The sequence below is a fragment of the Neopelma chrysocephalum genome, unplaced genomic scaffold (genome assembly GCF_003984885.1).
Source record: "Neopelma chrysocephalum unplaced genomic scaffold, ASM398488v2 Primary Assembly neopelma1_377, whole genome shotgun sequence".
NCBI lineage: Eukaryota > Metazoa > Chordata > Aves > Passeriformes > Pipridae > Neopelma > Neopelma chrysocephalum.
The window spans coordinates 76,972-93,416 of NW_020898041.1; the positions used below are offsets into that span (position 1 = coordinate 76,972).

Consider the following 16,445-nt stretch of genomic DNA (forward strand, 5'->3'; position numbering starts at 1 on the left):
GTGTGCGTGCGTGTGCGTGCGTGTGCGTGCGTGTGCGTGCGTGTGCGCGTGTGCGCGCGTGTGCGCGTGTGCGTGTGTCTGTGTGACTGTGTGACTGTGTGCGTGTGTCTGTGTGGGTGTGTCTGTGTGGGTGTGTCTGTGTGCGCCTGTTCGTGTGTCTCTGTATGTCTGTGTCTGTGTGTCTATGCGTGTGTGTACGCGCTGTGGGCCGTGGTGTGTTTGAGGGAGGGAGGGGAGAGCACCCGCTCCATGCAGGGGCGGGAGAAGGGGACACGGAGCGGATCTCCTCCACGCAGTGCGTGCCAGGCGATCTGCTCGACACGCAGAGGAGGAGAGGGCTTTGCTCCTCGTGGGATGGGGGGTGGCTTTGCCACAAGCGCAGCTCGGCCCGGCCGAGCCCCCCACGAGCCGCCCCGGGGGCTGACGGGACGCGGCGGGAGCCCCGCCAGGACCAACCGCGCTGCCCGAGCGCGGCGACGGGGGCGCTGCGGCACTGCCGGCTCGAGGCCGTGAGGGAGGAGTGTGCGGGGTGAAGGGTGTGTGCGGAGTGTGGGGTGAGGGTTGTGCGGGGTGAGGGGTGTGCTGGGTGTGTGCGGGATGAGGGCGGTGTGGGCCCGCCCGGGTCGCACCCGGCGGCTCCGCCCGAAGCGGGGTCAGACTCGAGCCTCCGCCCGCCCTCGGAGCCGCCGGGAGGCCCCGGCGCTGCCGCCCTGTGCGCGGAGCCGCCCAGTGCGCAGAGCGAGGGAGGAGGGGATGGTCTGGCCGCGGTGCCCAGCACAGGCTTTTGCTGAGCTGCTCCTCCTTGTCCAGGAGAGGACACAGTGTTCGGAGCACACTGACAGCTCCAGGGACTCATTGTGAAGTGTCCTGAAACGCTCCTGAACTGTGACAGGTGATCCCACAGACTGATCGTGCTGCTGCCCAGCGTGCCAAGGCACTGGCAGTGCTGGCTCCAGGGCTGTGGTCATGCCGGGCTGTGCCGGCAGGCTGTGCTCAGCTGGGTGGCCCAAGTGACAGCTAGTGGCTCTGGCTGCTCTCGGTCCCATTTCTGTCTCCGGGCACCAGTACCGTCACCCCACACCCGCTGGTCACCCCAGCCAAGGCTCCTATCTCCTCCCATTCACATTCAGCACTCAGTGGCCCTTCCTTCTGTGTCATTCCTTTCTCCTAGTGTATTGATCTGCATCAGTTTTTCCCCTACACTGTGTTCCATTTGAGTTTCTGTCATCCTCCTGTGTTTTATACCCTGTCATCACTGCTGGCTGTAATCCGTGTGCATCCTGAGTGGCCATTCGTCCTGTTCGCATTCAGAGTCCTTTGTGCCGGTCGAGGCTCTCTGGTGTGTTGTTTGCTGATGCCCCATCGGACAGTGGTCTGCCATCTCTGCCTGTCAAGCTAACAAAAATCATCCCATTGTTTCATTTCCCAGCTGCATGGCTACCTGCCATCACTGGCTCTGGCTTACATGTTCTCCAGCATGGCATTGTCTCCTGTCAGAGATGGATGTGGACAGCCAGATCACAAACACAGCAGCCTGTGATTTGAACAGTCGCTTTGTCCAGCCCCCCAAACTGCATGTCCTGCCCACACTCTCACATGACACGATGCAGTTTTCATTGCACAGCTGTGCACATTGGGACCACGTCTGCCCCAGCCAACAAACAGTGCTGTGATAAGCACAATGCTAGCTGACAAATCAGTAGATTAGCAGGGTTTATCCTTTTGTTAAGTACAGACCTGTTCTCAATAATCTTATTTGTACATAAAGCAAGAAAAAATTGAAAGAATGAGAAACAGCTCTTGCATGGGAGTTTTGTTCTGTGGGAGTGTTCTTGGGGCTATTTTTTGATCCATTATGATGATGGCTGAAAACATATTTATAAAGCTGAAAGAAAAGCCTTTGTCTGAAAATTTCTTTGCACTCCCAGAAGCTTCTAGATGTGCTTTGTAGTTGTCATGAGATCTACAAAGCCCTCTGAGTCCTCTGCTTGTCCCAGTATATCAGGAAGGGAGAGGCAGTGGGATGACCAGATGCATGAGCATGGCCCAGGAGCCAGCACTGGCTGTGCCTTGGCACACTGGGCAGCAGCAGGAAGGAGCAGTCTGTGGGATCACTTGTCTCACTGTAAGAGTGTTTCAGTATAGAAGCCTGTTAGCTTCATTGGCTTCCTTTTGTGACCACAGACCATGCCACCTTAAAAATGACAGCACACATTCGTGTCATCTGTTCTTCAGAAACTGCTCCCCGTTCAGCCATGTATCTCCACACAGAGAGAATGAGAAGGCAGGAGAGAGGTGTGGAGCCTCCAGAGCCTGGCAAGGGCCTGAACAGAGGTTTGTGGTCAGCAGTTCCAGTAGCAACTCTAGACTGTTCCCAGCTCAGTGGTTGTTGTATTTCTATATCTCTCTGCTTAGTTCTTTGCACTCACTTTATAGGATATGCAGGTGTGTTTTAACATTCTGAAGAGAAGCAGGCAATTCTGGAAAATAGAAGGGGACAAAAAAAAAGTCTGCCTCAAAAAAAGCATGGAAAGCTGGAAGGAAATTGAAATAGGATAACTGGTGGGTTTTCAAAATAAACTTTATTTATTTCTTTAAGAACAAGAAATGTACCATTTTTCATTTAGTTGAACCAGAGGTAACATGAGATATAAATTATCTCTTATTGTAGGAAATAAAAAACTCTTTATTTTAGAACAGTAACAAATTAGTTGATTACAAGAGCTGGAGCTGTGTCCTACCTCAATGTATACGAAGGATAATTCTTGCTAGTATACCTATCTGCAAAGTCAAAAGAAGGATTAAAATGCTGATTTAAAACCACACCATGCACACACAGAGCTCATCCCCTCTAGGAATGGTGCCTGCTCCTCCTTTGAGGTCCTAGGGGAACAGATAGAAGTGGGATTCATTCCAGTGGCCTACCAGCTTCTCTTTCAAACCTGCAGGACCTTTTGCTAGGAAAAGAGTAATTTGTGCTGAGAGTTACAGCCCCTTTGCTTATGTCTGTGACTGACATCAGAACTTCCTGATTTCTCAGGTATGAAACAGAGCTACCATGTACCACCATTGCTCCATACTTGTACTAGTATCACATTCGGCATGAGAGGAATGAGGGTTTAACTCTTTAATGACATGATAAATTTGGTCTAATTCACCTCATATATTTGTTTTTATTCTCTGAAAAATAAAATCGCTTAATTTTTTCAACCTGGAACAAAACAACTCCATGCGTCAGTTCGGACTGGGGATTGATTGTAGAGTGCAGCCCTGCAGAAAAGGCCTTGGGATTCTTGTGGAAAACAAGTTGGACCTGTGTCAGCAGTGCTTCCCTGCAGCAACAACAGTCATGGGATTGCATTAACAAGTGGTCAGCAAATGGAGGATGTGGTTATTCCCCTCTGCCTGGTACTGGTGAGGCTGCATCTGCAGTATTCTGTGCAGTTTTTAGAAAACTCCCCCATTATATGGGAGATGTTGACACACTGGAGAGGCTCCAACAACAGCCCCAGTATTGGTGAGCAGGAGCATGTGCCATGTGAGGAGATGTGATGGGGGTTAGGTTTGTTTGGCCTGCAGAAGGGAAGGCTGGGGGATCTCATTGCAGAGACACTACTGAAAAGGGAGGTGAGAATTCCGATGCACCCAAGCTTCTCCTGCAAGTGAAAGAACGAGAGGCAATGGTCTCATGTTGCAAACCAGGGAAATTCTTTTTCAACAAAAGGAGAACATTATTTACCAGGAGAGTGCTGCGGCCTTGGGACAGGCTGCCCAGAGAGGTTGTAAAATCTCCATCGTCAGGATTTCCAGGATACATGTGGACAAAGTCCTGAGCAACTTCAGCCAGCTTTGAAGTCAGCCCTGCTTGGAGTAGGAGATGGGACCTCAATGTACATTTTTCACTCATTCAGCTGGACTCACTAATGTAGCAGGAAGCAAGTTGCATTCTGCTGTTTGGGGACTGATCAATTCACTGGAAAGGCCAGAAGCACTGACGTGGTACAAGGCACATAAAGGTCAGGACCATGCAGGGAGCGGGGAGGGTGGTGGTCAGGGAAGAACAGCATGGGAATGAAGCCTCTGTCTCACGCACTGTCCAAGTGAGCCATCCACTTCAAATCACCTACTTCAGCCTGTGAGTCCTCAGAGTGGTGATTCCAGGGATAGAGTGCCAACGTCTTTTTTCCATGACATTTTTACAGCATAGATTTGTAATCTCCATCATTGGAGACATTCGAAAGCTGTCTGGACATGATCCTGGCTAACTTGCTCTAGGAGGCTGTGCTTGTCCAGGGTATTTGTACCAGATCACCTCCAGTGTCACCTCCAGCATTCCCTTCTAACCTCAACCACTCTGTGATTCTTATTTTATCTGTTAATTTTAATATTCTGTCCATTTCAGCCACTCAGCTTCACTCACAGGAGCGTGCTTCCTTTCATCTATTGGTACTTCTGACCCTTGCTTAAACACCCAAAATCCTTGAGAAATTTCAATATCTGATAATAAAATTTCTAATAAATTTTAATCCAATTGAAAAACTGTTTATTTTATGTATTTTTTCTATGTATGGTTTACATACCTGGAGTTTTCTTACAATTACATTATTAGGATATGTCACCATTTGTTTTAAATTTTCTTGGTCATCTTCAGCCCCAGATTGTTGCCCTTCTGAGGCACTGGAGTATGAGAACCCTGTTATCTTTTCTTTCCATGATGTTGGACAAGGGGCCACAAATTAGAACCATCCCTATTAGTCAGAGAAACACACCTGATTTTTAGAAACTCTTCTTTCTGCACTTATTCTGACCACAGGAGACTGTCTGATAAAATCCTGGATAATTCCTTCCTCTCAGCTGAGTACCCAAACCTCACTAGATATTTGAAGTGAATATTATTGTGATTTTTTGATACCAGTATGGATCCCTGCCTCAGATAGTCCCTACAGCCAACTTCGCAGTCTTCTGGGCAGCCTAAGGTTCAGGTGTAGCTTGCAGGGGGTCAGGAATAGTGACCCTGCCTTTTCCCACTGACTCACTGCTGTTGGCAGAGAAGTAGTGTATCCCAGAAATATAAGCAAAGGGACTGGAGAGAGTCCTCTGTGCGGGCTGAGAAGAATGTGGGAGATGGAAGAGTTACTAGTTGGATCCTCATTGGAAAATGGAGTGAGGAAAAGGTTGGCCACAGTGAGCAGGGCTCTGCTGGGTCTTTGTCTGAGGCAAGTGGTGGATGTGCAGCACCCTTTACAGAGACAGTTTGCTGCCAATCTGTTGATTGTAAGTGTGTGTCAGCAACAGCAGACTTTAAACATTAAAACTATCAAGGGAAAACCAATGCTGAGTGTCCAAGACTTTATGGGATTGGATCCTCATCTTCAGTACTACTCAGGATGAACATAGCTCTTGCCTAATTCTTAGAGACTTTCCTGTATGAGTTATTGTTCATGAGAGAATAGCAGCTTTATACACAGATGGTTGTAGAACAGAGACACCATTGAGAGGCAAACACGGAGACATCTATGTCCTGCAGATACAGGCACACACACACACACAGATCAACAACTTTATCCACAGAAAGCAGTCAGTCCTGCTCAGTGCAGTCAGGCAGAATCTCTACTCTTTCATGACATAAGAAATCCCTGATGGAATTCAAGTAATGAGCAATTCATGCTGAAGAGGAAAGCTTAGTGTCAGGGAAATACCAATGTCCAAACTAGCACACCCTGAAGGAGTTTGGCCGGAGGGCTGCCTGGTTGGATTGCTCTTCTTAAATGGCCAGAATCCTACTTCTCCATGAGATCAAAAGAGAAGATCAGATGCTCTGGACCCAGCGAGCTGTTGCAGATTATTTGGCAAGCCCAGATCATACCACTAAGACTGATACTAAGCCAGAGAGAAGGATGTTTGAAAAAAGGTTTGGGTGCTTTCATCAGAGTCCTCTTAGGATGTTTTCCTGCTTTTCCAGTGCCTCTCTATGTAATCTTGGACAAGTCAGGTCATGCCCACATCTTCATATGCAGGTAATTTTCAGTTCAATAGTTTAGGTTTGGACATCAATGCAACTCTTAAGTCATTGGGGGTGGGTTGAACAGATAAAACAGGCCAGGGACAGGTTCCAAAATATTTCCTGCACTGGAAACCCTTGCTACAGAATTTTTTGGGTGCCAAAATTTTACATGGGCTCAAAAACTAAAATAACTACCCTAAATAGTGCAAATGATACCTCCTGTAATGGGGGAAGACCTGAGCTATCATTTGCTGCAGATAAAGAGGATGTTCTCAGAAATGTGTCTCTGCAACTGTCCTTTTCCCTAGACTTCTGCTATAAGATATTGCTGGAAACAGGATAATAAACTATACAGTCCTATCCAGAACTATTTGTCTTATATTGGTATATTAGAAGCTGAAATCCAAGTGGTCACGGTTTGCTTGTTATTATATACTGTAATTATACAATTTATAGATAATTTCTTCCTTTCAATGACTTTTCCATTTAGCATGAAAAAGTTAAACGTTCAATAAATCCAAAAACCTTAAACATTCAATGACCTACTGTTTATAGATCTGGAAGAAGAGATGACGACCACAGCATCTGCTCTAACAAAAATAAATGTTTAGGAATCATTGAAGTGGTCTAAAGTCAGGCTTGTCCTCTTCTTTGTGAGCATCCTGACCACCATGAAGTGCCCTGCAGTTTAGTTTGCAGCAAGAGGAATAGCAGCAAGATGGACAGAGGGAAGCTCTCATTTGAAATTCTGTAGGCAGCTAATAGGAGCTGTAACAGCTGTAACTGAGGCTGTTCAGAGCCCCAAGGAAAGAGAGATGAACACTGAACTGCTGGAGAGAAGGCTTGGCATCACCCTTTCAAACAGGGCTTTGTGACAACTGGCTGGTCCTGACACCTAACTCTGAGGCGAAGTGTCAGAGTTATGAGTCACATTTCTAGGACCAAGTATGTGCCTGTCACGTAACAGGGTGGGACCTGCCCTGCCTCTCAGTAGGAAATATGTTGACTGGAAGTAGGCTGATGTTATTGGAACAGTTCTCAGCCTGCTTCCAAGAAAGGAAGTGAATGGAAGCAGTCATCTCTCCAGGTGAATTATCCTGGCAGGCAAATCCAGTTTATTCTCAGGTGAATCATCACAAGCTGTTCATGTAATATCACTGTCCATTTATAGACAGAGACTACATTTGTTTATGTCTGACTCTAAAATAGTCGATACAGCTCTGGGCACTGTTAAGACAAAGATGACTAAATCTGCCCTGGAATACCACAGTTTTACTATGACCACAGCCAGGCAGGATGCTGCACGTCTGATCTCATTTTCAGAGTTGATTGTGTACTAGGAGAGTTCCAAGTTCAGCAAAGCCACCTGAAAAACTTCTGAAGGCAGAAGTCAAAAGTAAAGCCATTCTGTATCCTTTAGTGCTTTTTAAAATTCATGTTTGAATCACATATTTGATCATATGAACATGACTCATAAATCTGAGTCCTCTACTTGGAATATTTGAGGTCCTGGATGCCTAAATTTCCAAGTGTGATACCCAAGATATCTGTTTAGGAAATCCCTGAACTGCAATTTGTGGATGATTGGCAAATATCCACAGGAAGCGCTGCTGTGTGCTGTCCTGCTCTCTCATTCAGCCCATGCATTCTCTGGGAGTCGCTGACTGGACACCAGATGAAATTTTCTTCTGAGCTCCTGTATCTGTTCTTGTATCTTGGCTGTTCAGAGCATCGAAATGGTCCCTTCCACCAAAAGCTAGAGCTTTTAAGAATTTTAACAACTGAAAGTATGCTTTGTGTACAGGCTCAGAACATTTCCTCTCCAACAATGGAACTAATTTCTCCTACTAATTTAGACTTTTAAGGTCATTTAAAGATCCAGTGCTACATGTGGTTTCTTTTTAGTCTCTTTATTTCCTCATTGCTGGCCTCATGAGACCTGAAGCTGCTGTCTCTTGCAAACAGGTACGGCCAATCAATTATTCATGCGAATCTCCAGTCCATCATGGTTAAAAAGTTTTTCCATGCACCTATGCTAACCCTCTCTCATTGTGCACTCTGCAGGATCTGTTCAGTGGAGTCAGCTGGAGTAATTCAGATCTTTTTCATGGGCTAGACAGATTGTCAAATGTTGCTTTAAACAAAAAAACCATAGACCATGCTTTTCCTACAGCTGCCAGGTGTGAACCTTCTTCTGGTACTCTCAAGATGTTCTTAGGTCCCTCTTTGTGGAATCTGCCCGTCTGTACAGGGCTTGTTTTAGTGGTGTCATTTTAAGCCCCAGGTACAAGCTGTGAAATCATGGAATAGGCTCTCTCTGACTGGATGACCATAGCAGAGGCTCTCTGCAGTGTTATATGAAGTTGGCTCTTTCTCATTCACAGATAGCATTTCTTGACACTAAGGTTTGTTAAAAAGTTAGATGGCCAAGACTGAGGTCTTCACCCAGGGCTCTTTGGTGATAGACAGGAAGAAAATGGTCCTTTCAAGATCTCACCCTAAAACAGAATATGTTCACATGATAATAATTTAGAACTGGTTTCTTATTGCTAAGTGGAATACCCTCCTAGAACAGATGGCAGAGTGAGTATGACAGTTGTGATGGCTCAGGAAATAAATTCAGAAAGATCTTGCAGACAGAGGGATTGTTTTGAATATCCAGTCACACCTCCTGTGTACTGCCCAGGGAACACCTGCATCCCACTGAATGCTTTAGTTGAGCTGAAACAGAAGGTAGGAAACAAGGCTGAGACTGAAAGCGGACCAGTTCGCCCCACTGCCTGGTACCCTTGAAGTGGTAAATCTGCATATTTCTGGGATGGCTTCTACATCCCATCATGACTCTGGCATCTTATGCTAGATAAAAAAGCTGCCTATGCTCAAAAATAATTTTCCTCATAGATAGAAAACTTGTCCCCCTTTAACATCCTTCACAATACAGACATTTCATGTTGCAGAAGCAAACATGGATCCAAGCCTTTGGCAAGAGCTGGTCTCTGTGCAGGAAGTAAAGCCATCCTGCAAGTTGAGGAGAAGGACCAGACATGACTCAAGAGAAACCAACAGCTGTAATTATCTACACAATGAAATGAGGACCTGTTCAAGAGATATTTACTTCCAGTGGCTAAAAGGCATCCTCTGAGAGGAACAGAGCCCTTCTTCCTACAGACAGGACATTCATACACAAGCCAAAGTGAAGTTGTAGTAACAGGGTTTAGAAAGAAATTTTAAAATAAAAATCAAGTTAGTGTTTACATTTGGACTTGCCTACTGAAAAGCTGAAGTTTGTAGTTGCTTCAGGGAGTGGACTAGGACTGCAACTCTGCTAGAGGCTTTCTCATCAAGAAAGTTTAAGCAAAGCAGGACAGGAGCCTGCAAAGATATCAGAAAAGGAGACAGTAAGAAAAAACAAAAAGTTGGAAGTAGAGGAAAAAAATATCAGAGAATAAACCGAAGAAAACATCATTGAAGTATTCTGTTAACATCAAACATAAGAAAAGCAAAATTTAAACTAAACTTCATTATTTTATGTGAAAGCTCTAACCTATTTGGATCCTAGTTGCAATATAACAAAGCTGGGTTTGTATATGCTGAAGAAAAATATGGGATTTTGTTTTGGTTTCAGTTCTTGCCTTCTATAAACGGCATTGTTAGAGAATACTGCTGATAGATGTACCTGGATGTGTGCCATGATATCAGGTCTGTGAGGTTTTGCCAAGCAAGGCACAGCTGGTATGATAATACCACATAATGGATCATAGATCAGCAGTTATCAGCTTAAATGCTTATCAAAAGGGGATGATTTAAACAATTTACCACAATTCAGAGAATTAAAAATAGAACTGTGGAAAGTTGTCTGAAAATTGTTGAAAGAAAAAACTTTGAAGAGCTCAGCTCAGATTGCTGCTGTCTAAATGAAGGACAGCTACATTGAAAGTCACCTTTTGAAAGATATAGGAGAAAGGCTACAGTCAGGCTACCTGAGTGCTCATTTCAGAGAAACAGGTATTGTGAATTTCTAAAATTCCAGGAGGAGATAGAGATAAAAATACTTCATTAAAGTGTTACATAAATAAAAAGCCTGTACAGCCTCAAGCCAGGAGATACACACACAATAATACATTATGGGCACAAAGATGGTAATTGTTCTGAACTCACACCTCATTAGTGATTGCAAAGCAAGAACAAATCAAAAGGAGAAACTGGAGGCTCTTCCTCCATGGAAAAAAAAAGATGAAAGAGAAAGAAATCTGACAGGCCATACAGCAGTTAGTGGCCAGATGGGGTCTGTGAAAAGGACTGATCTCCCAACACAACAACACAAAATTTTGCAGAACTTGTGGAGTGGCTCACAGAGGCACCTGTGACCCTTCCACTGGGACAGAAGTTGATGCAGGTGCCTCGAAATGCAGGACCTGCCCCAGCACCTGCTCCCTGAAGTGAGTTGCACAGACACAGACAGCCACAGGCAGGTGAACACCTGACTGTCACGCACTGCAGTAGGTCATGGACACGTGTAAGGTGACAGAGTTACAGATGGGCAAGGAGCATCACACACAGGTTGCAGTCATGTGAACAGCTGTACACCCAAATGTGCAGCATACAAATGGGACTCTCATGTAGTAGAATGGGACAACAACTGAATGGTTTCCATGATGGAATATGGAGACTGTTTTGTAATGTACACAGGGAGAGTCCCTGGCACAGACCTCACGCTCTCCAGAGCAGTGTGCATGAATACACTGTAGCTTATACAGGAGCACACGTTGTCAAACGGAGGATCTCCCCAGCCTGCAGAGAAGTGCCTGCTGTTGTCAGGAGGTACACACACTGGACTGAGGCAAATGATGCATCCCAAGTTTCGTGAGCTGCACATATTGTTGGGTTTTGTCACATTTCCAGTGGACTGTCACACACACAGTGAAGTGAGTGATGTGTACACAGACAAGTGTCGTCCTACACGTGTGTGTATGTGTATTCTGGAGTTAGTCACAACCCCTGTACTGCAGTCAGCCTCTCCTGTGGACCAACAATGTTCTCAAACTCATGCACACTGAGTTCAGTGCTCACACGCTTGTGATGCTCCAAAGGGTCTCATAAATGCACTGGAAGGAGATACGTGTTTTCCTGCTCCTCCACAGACACACAGTGCCTGGAGGCAATCTACAGAGTGAGCCTCAGAGGAGACATGGACATATCTGCTGGGCATGGCTGGCTCCCATCAGTCAGCAGGGAGAAGGACCCATTCATCTCACTGATGTTGGAACTCAAGGTTTGTTCCCCTCTCCATTAACTGACTACAAAAGGATGATGGGTGGCAGGCTGTCAGACAGGCAGATCCATCCCTGCCACACGTATGGTGGTGTGACTCTTGCACATACTGAAGCGAGACTCTCCCTGTCCTCCACATGCCACACATACTACTGATGGGTTCCATGTGTGCAGGTCACTGTGCACTAACATGGATAAGACCCTCATATACACCCGTGGTGCAGTGAGTCACACCAGTCACTGATTCTTACAGATCGGGGCAAGTGTCTTGTGCACAGGTGTACATAGACACACACACCGCCAGCTTACACACAAGCACACAGACGCACACATGCAGCTGGATCTCACATGGCTGTCCCATAAGCACACATAAAGGTCAGTCTCCTGTGTGAGCAAATTCTACCCATTCAGGGAAAGCGACACATAGATGGCACAGGCAGCTCAGCCTCAAGGTGTGTGCTTACATGCACCCCTGTGAGTCACACTCACAAGGGAGTCTCTCACATGCACACAGGTGTCTCCTGCACAAGCAAACATCTCTACACTTTCATACAAGGTTGAGTTTCTCACATAAAGTTTTGTGAGACTCTCATACACAAACACGCAGGTGCATATCCCATAAACAACACACCAGATGTAGCACAGGCACTCAGGTATGTGTGCTCTGCCTTGCAGGTACGCCTTTGCGCACATGGAGACCTCAAGAACTCTGTGGGCAAGTCTCACAACATGCACATGTTCTCTCACACGCACAAGGAAGTGTAGTGGGTCAGGCAGCCCACCCTGCAGCAGGTCACACATGTGTATGTACCTGGGCTTCATACACATGCATCTATACCTGTGCTTGTACAGGTATAGGTTACATATATGCAGTGAGTCAGGTGTGCATACCTGGACAGACACACACACGTGTTCATACACACCTAAACATAGGATTGGTAAAGAGAAAAATCAGGACATGTGCATGCACACAGATGTGACTTACCCAGACAAACACACAAGTCACACACGCTGCAGAGTGAGGCAGGCAGGCACACCCAGAGCAGGTTGTGCACAGAGTGGGTGTTCATAAACAAATTCACACAGGATGGTGACTCACACACACGTATGTACAAGTGTCACCCAGATGAGGATGTCACACATACCCCGACAGTGCATTTCTCACAGACACAGAAGTGCCACACAGAGGTGTCTCACATGTGCTGCAGTCAGATGCACATATGAAGCAAGTTGTGCACTCAACCGAGTGTTGCAGAGACACACACACTTGAGGATGTGTCACACACACACTTCATACATGCTTGGATGTGTCACACGTCTTTCAGGCAAAACGGATTTCACACCTTTGGGTGCGTGTAACAAATGCACACACAGTGTCTCAGACATTCAGAGATGTCTCACAGAGACATGAGTCTACAAATGCAGACACTGTCTCAGACACAGGGGGTCATACAGACACACAATGGTGCCTCACGCACTATCTCTCACAGACAGGACACAGACACACAATGTCTCACTCTTCGGACACAGTGTCTCACATGGCACCTTTCATGGACACACAGGTGTCTTATTGTTACAGATATGGTGACTCTCACAGACACGTGGGTATCACCAACGCACCCACTGGATGAAACAGCGTCTGTCCCTTATACACAGTGTCCCTCACACACGCGCGCACACACAGAGGTGTGTCGAGCACACCGGTGACACACAGAGTGGTCCTCGGACAGTGTCTGTCACACGCAGACACACGCATGAGGTTTTTCCCGTGCACTCGCACACACACGGTGTCTCCCCCTTGTCTCTCAGGGTCATACACGGTTTCTCTCTCTGTCCTGCCGACACGAATGTCACAATCGCGGATCGCTCTGCGCACCCGCGTGGCCTCTCCTCCCCCTGCTTCCTCCCGCTCTCCCCTCCTCCCCCTCCTCCCTCTCTTCTCCTCCCCCTGTCCCCCTCCTCCCGTCCCGCCTCTCCCGCCCCACCCCGAGCCGGCGGTGCCCGTGGGCGCCGGGGCTGCTCCGCTCCCGCTGCCCGCGCTGCCCGCGCCCGCCGCGGCCCCGGGCGGAGCGGGGCCCCCGGAGCGGAGCGGCCGGACCCTCCCGCAGCCCTGCGGGGTACGGGCGGCGGGCGCGTCCCGGCGGGATGTCGGGGACCCGCTGCCAGGCGCTGTACCCTTTCTCCGGGGAGCGGCACCGGCAAGGGCTGCACTTCGCCGCGGGGGAGCTGATCACGGTGCTGCAGGTGCCAGACGGCGGCTGGTGGGAAGGACAGAAGGAGGACGGGCTGCGAGGCTGGTTCCCGGCCAGCTACGTCCAGCTGCTGGAGGTAGGAGCGGGGCCGGGACCGGGGCCGCGCCGAGCGGGCGGCGGGGAGCGGCGGCCCGGGGATGTCCCGCGGGGGTGCCGGCAGTGCTGGGGGGGCCCTGGCGGCCCACACGGCGCTGCTCTTGGGGACCCACTCGGCATCGCTGTGCCCTGTGCCCCGGGCAGGTGCCCCGGCTGAGGCTGCTGGGTGCTCTAAGAGTCTGCGGCGCTCTAAGAGTCTGCGGCGCTCGGAGGGGGAGCCGCCTGCTCGGCCCCGCTCCGGCGGGTAGAGCATTAGGTACCAGCAGTCGTAGCCGTGAGCAGGGCTCAGGTGCGCGGCGAGCTCCGGACACTTGGGTTTTCACAATCGCTAAACAGCAGCAGAAGTCAGTGGCTGCGGTGAGGCAGCCCCTGCCAGTCACTCACGAGGGCCAGATGCTGGGCAAGTTACACTCCCTCCTCTCTCTCCCCTGCCCACTCCCTTTCATTTCCTTTCACTGAAAGTCTCATGGCTTTATGTTGTGGAAGAGGTAATTCAGATATAGAATCATAGAATCACAAGATAGTTTGGGTTGGAAGGGACTCTAAAGATCATCCCATTACACCTTGCTTGCCATGGGCAGGGACACCTTCCACTATCCCAGGTTGCTCCAAGCCCCGTCCAACCTGGCCTTGAACACTTCCAGGGATGGGGCAGCCACAGCTTGTCTGGGCAACCTGTTCCAGGGCCTCACCCCCCTCATGGGAAAGAATTTCTTCCTAATATCTAATCTAAATCTACCCTTCTTCGGTTTAAAGCCATTCCACCTTGTCCTGCCGCTCCATGCCCCAGTCTGAAGTTCCTCTCCAGCTCTCTAGGAGCCCTTTTAGGTACTGGAAGATGCTATAAGGTCTCTGTGGAGTCTTCTTATTCTCTTCTCCCCTTCTGTTGCAGCAGTTTCCCAGCTGACTGCAGAAACCTTGCTACCATATATGTGGCATGGCTCAGGGAGCCCCAGCAGAGTTAGGGTCAGTCACCCAGACCCAAAAGTCATGGACTTTCTGTCACAATGCTGAGAAGTTCTATTGGTTTTAGTTGTTTTCAGGGCCCTAACAGTTGGGGTGACAGTTGGATTCCCACCTCAGGACTGCTTGTACCTGAACATGTTTATTGTTTTCTGTCCCATGCAAACAAGACACAATGAGAGTGTAAAATATATGTCCATGAAGGGTACCTTCACGATCTCTGCATGTGAAATCTGAAACATCTTGTGCACCAAAGCAAGAACTTGCCATGACCCCCTCAGTCCTTCCCTCACTGGCCATGCCCTGTTGTCATTTGGAGGATATGGGTATGGCAGCAGTCTCTGGGAGCATCTCCATGCGGTGACTGGGCTGAAGCAATTAGCAGCACAGCGTTTCTCAGGTCAGCTTCTGTTTGTCCTCCAGGTTCCTAAGGACCAGCCTGCTTTGCTTGTATGCAAGGCTGGCAGTGCCCATCCCAGATTTTCCATGCATACCCTCCAGGGAATCCAGAGGGGCAGGAACCTGCCCACCAGTTGCATGTAGAGCAATGTTCTGTGAGTAACAGATTCTGTGCAAAAGGACGTTTTGCCCACAGATTGTCTTTTGGTTTCTCATGTCCGAATACATTAAAAAATCTGTGATGTTTCTGTTGAGTTCCTGTTTGTCATTATTACCTGGACAGACAGGAAAGTAGGAGCAAAAGTTGCCCACTTAGTGCTGCAAGAGTGAGGCCAGGGACTTTCCCATGCCACTGAAGCACTTGGGATTTCTTTTGTTAGTTTTAGAATGTGGGAGTCCTTTTGTTTGGCAGTTTTGCCACCTACCAGATCATTTACTGAGATATGTGTATGTTTGTAGTTTCACAAATTGCTAAATATTGCACATCTAACCAGGAATTTAGGAATTGTTTGAGGCAAAGTGTATCATGAGATGTGGCAAACTCTGCTAAGCAAAGGCAGGGGGGAATCACTTCTGCAAACACTATAACTTTGCTTTCTTGTCATCTTCTCGGAAATTCCCCTTTCCCTGCTTAAGTCTGAGCAAGTTCTACTGTTCTAAGATCAGTGCCTGCAGTCCCGCGCGTGTGCCCTTCTGACCCTTGGCTCAGGTACCAGTGAAAACTTTGCTGAAGACCAGTTGTCTATACAGCCTGGCCTCTTTTCTCTTGAGCAAACCTTCAGGAAGAAGGCAAGAAAGATGGCAAGTGCTGAGTATCTTCACTCTGTCATGTTTTCCTTTACTCCAGATATGGTACCTAATAAGGACTATAACCTGGAGTTAATAAATATGTCAAATGAGAGCTAATTAACCAAATTTATCAAATTTATGGGATCACAGGTGCTTGGCACACATCACGGTAGATCACAGGTACTTGGCACAGAGAAGAAGGAAGCTCTGTGTATGTCTGTCTGTCATGGCTCTGTGCAGGTAGCCTTTCCCTTGTGTGCAGGTGGCCTTTCCCTTGTATGCAGGTATGCAGCTTCCTCAGGGACCTGATCCAGCTGAAAGACGCCACAACAGAAATACTGTTCTTCTCTGTTCTCTGATCCGAGTCCCTACCCAGTCACATTGTCATTGAAGCTGGCTTCAGGGAGGTGGTGACAGTGCATGTTCAGATGGGGCCATGGCCATGAGTCTCCTTTCTGTACCAACCAGCCCTTGCATTGGCTTTGGGTGGCCCTGGCCCTTCAGTAAGGTTCCGTGCTACATCCTGAGCTGAACTTAACCACACATTGCTGTTGAAAGAGGAAGATGTTACTCCCTCCCTTTGTCCTGCCATCATTTCCCCACACCCAGTTCACTTCAGAAGGTACCTGTGCTCTCTCTGGAGCCCAAAGGAGAACTAGCTGCATTTTCTG

General features: G+C 48.0%; 1 protein-coding gene across 1 annotated transcript in view; it reads left to right on the plus strand.

The window, feature by feature from the left end:
* Positions 1-13,420: 13,420 nt before the first annotated feature.
* GAS7 (growth arrest specific 7) overlaps positions 13,421-16,445 on the plus strand; it is a 106,246-nt gene continuing 103,221 nt past the window's right edge. The window contains exon 1 of the mRNA XM_027706477.1: positions 13,421-13,603. Within this exon, the coding sequence (XP_027562278.1) occupies positions 13,421-13,603 (183 nt within the window). The remainder of the gene's footprint in view (positions 13,604-16,445) is intronic.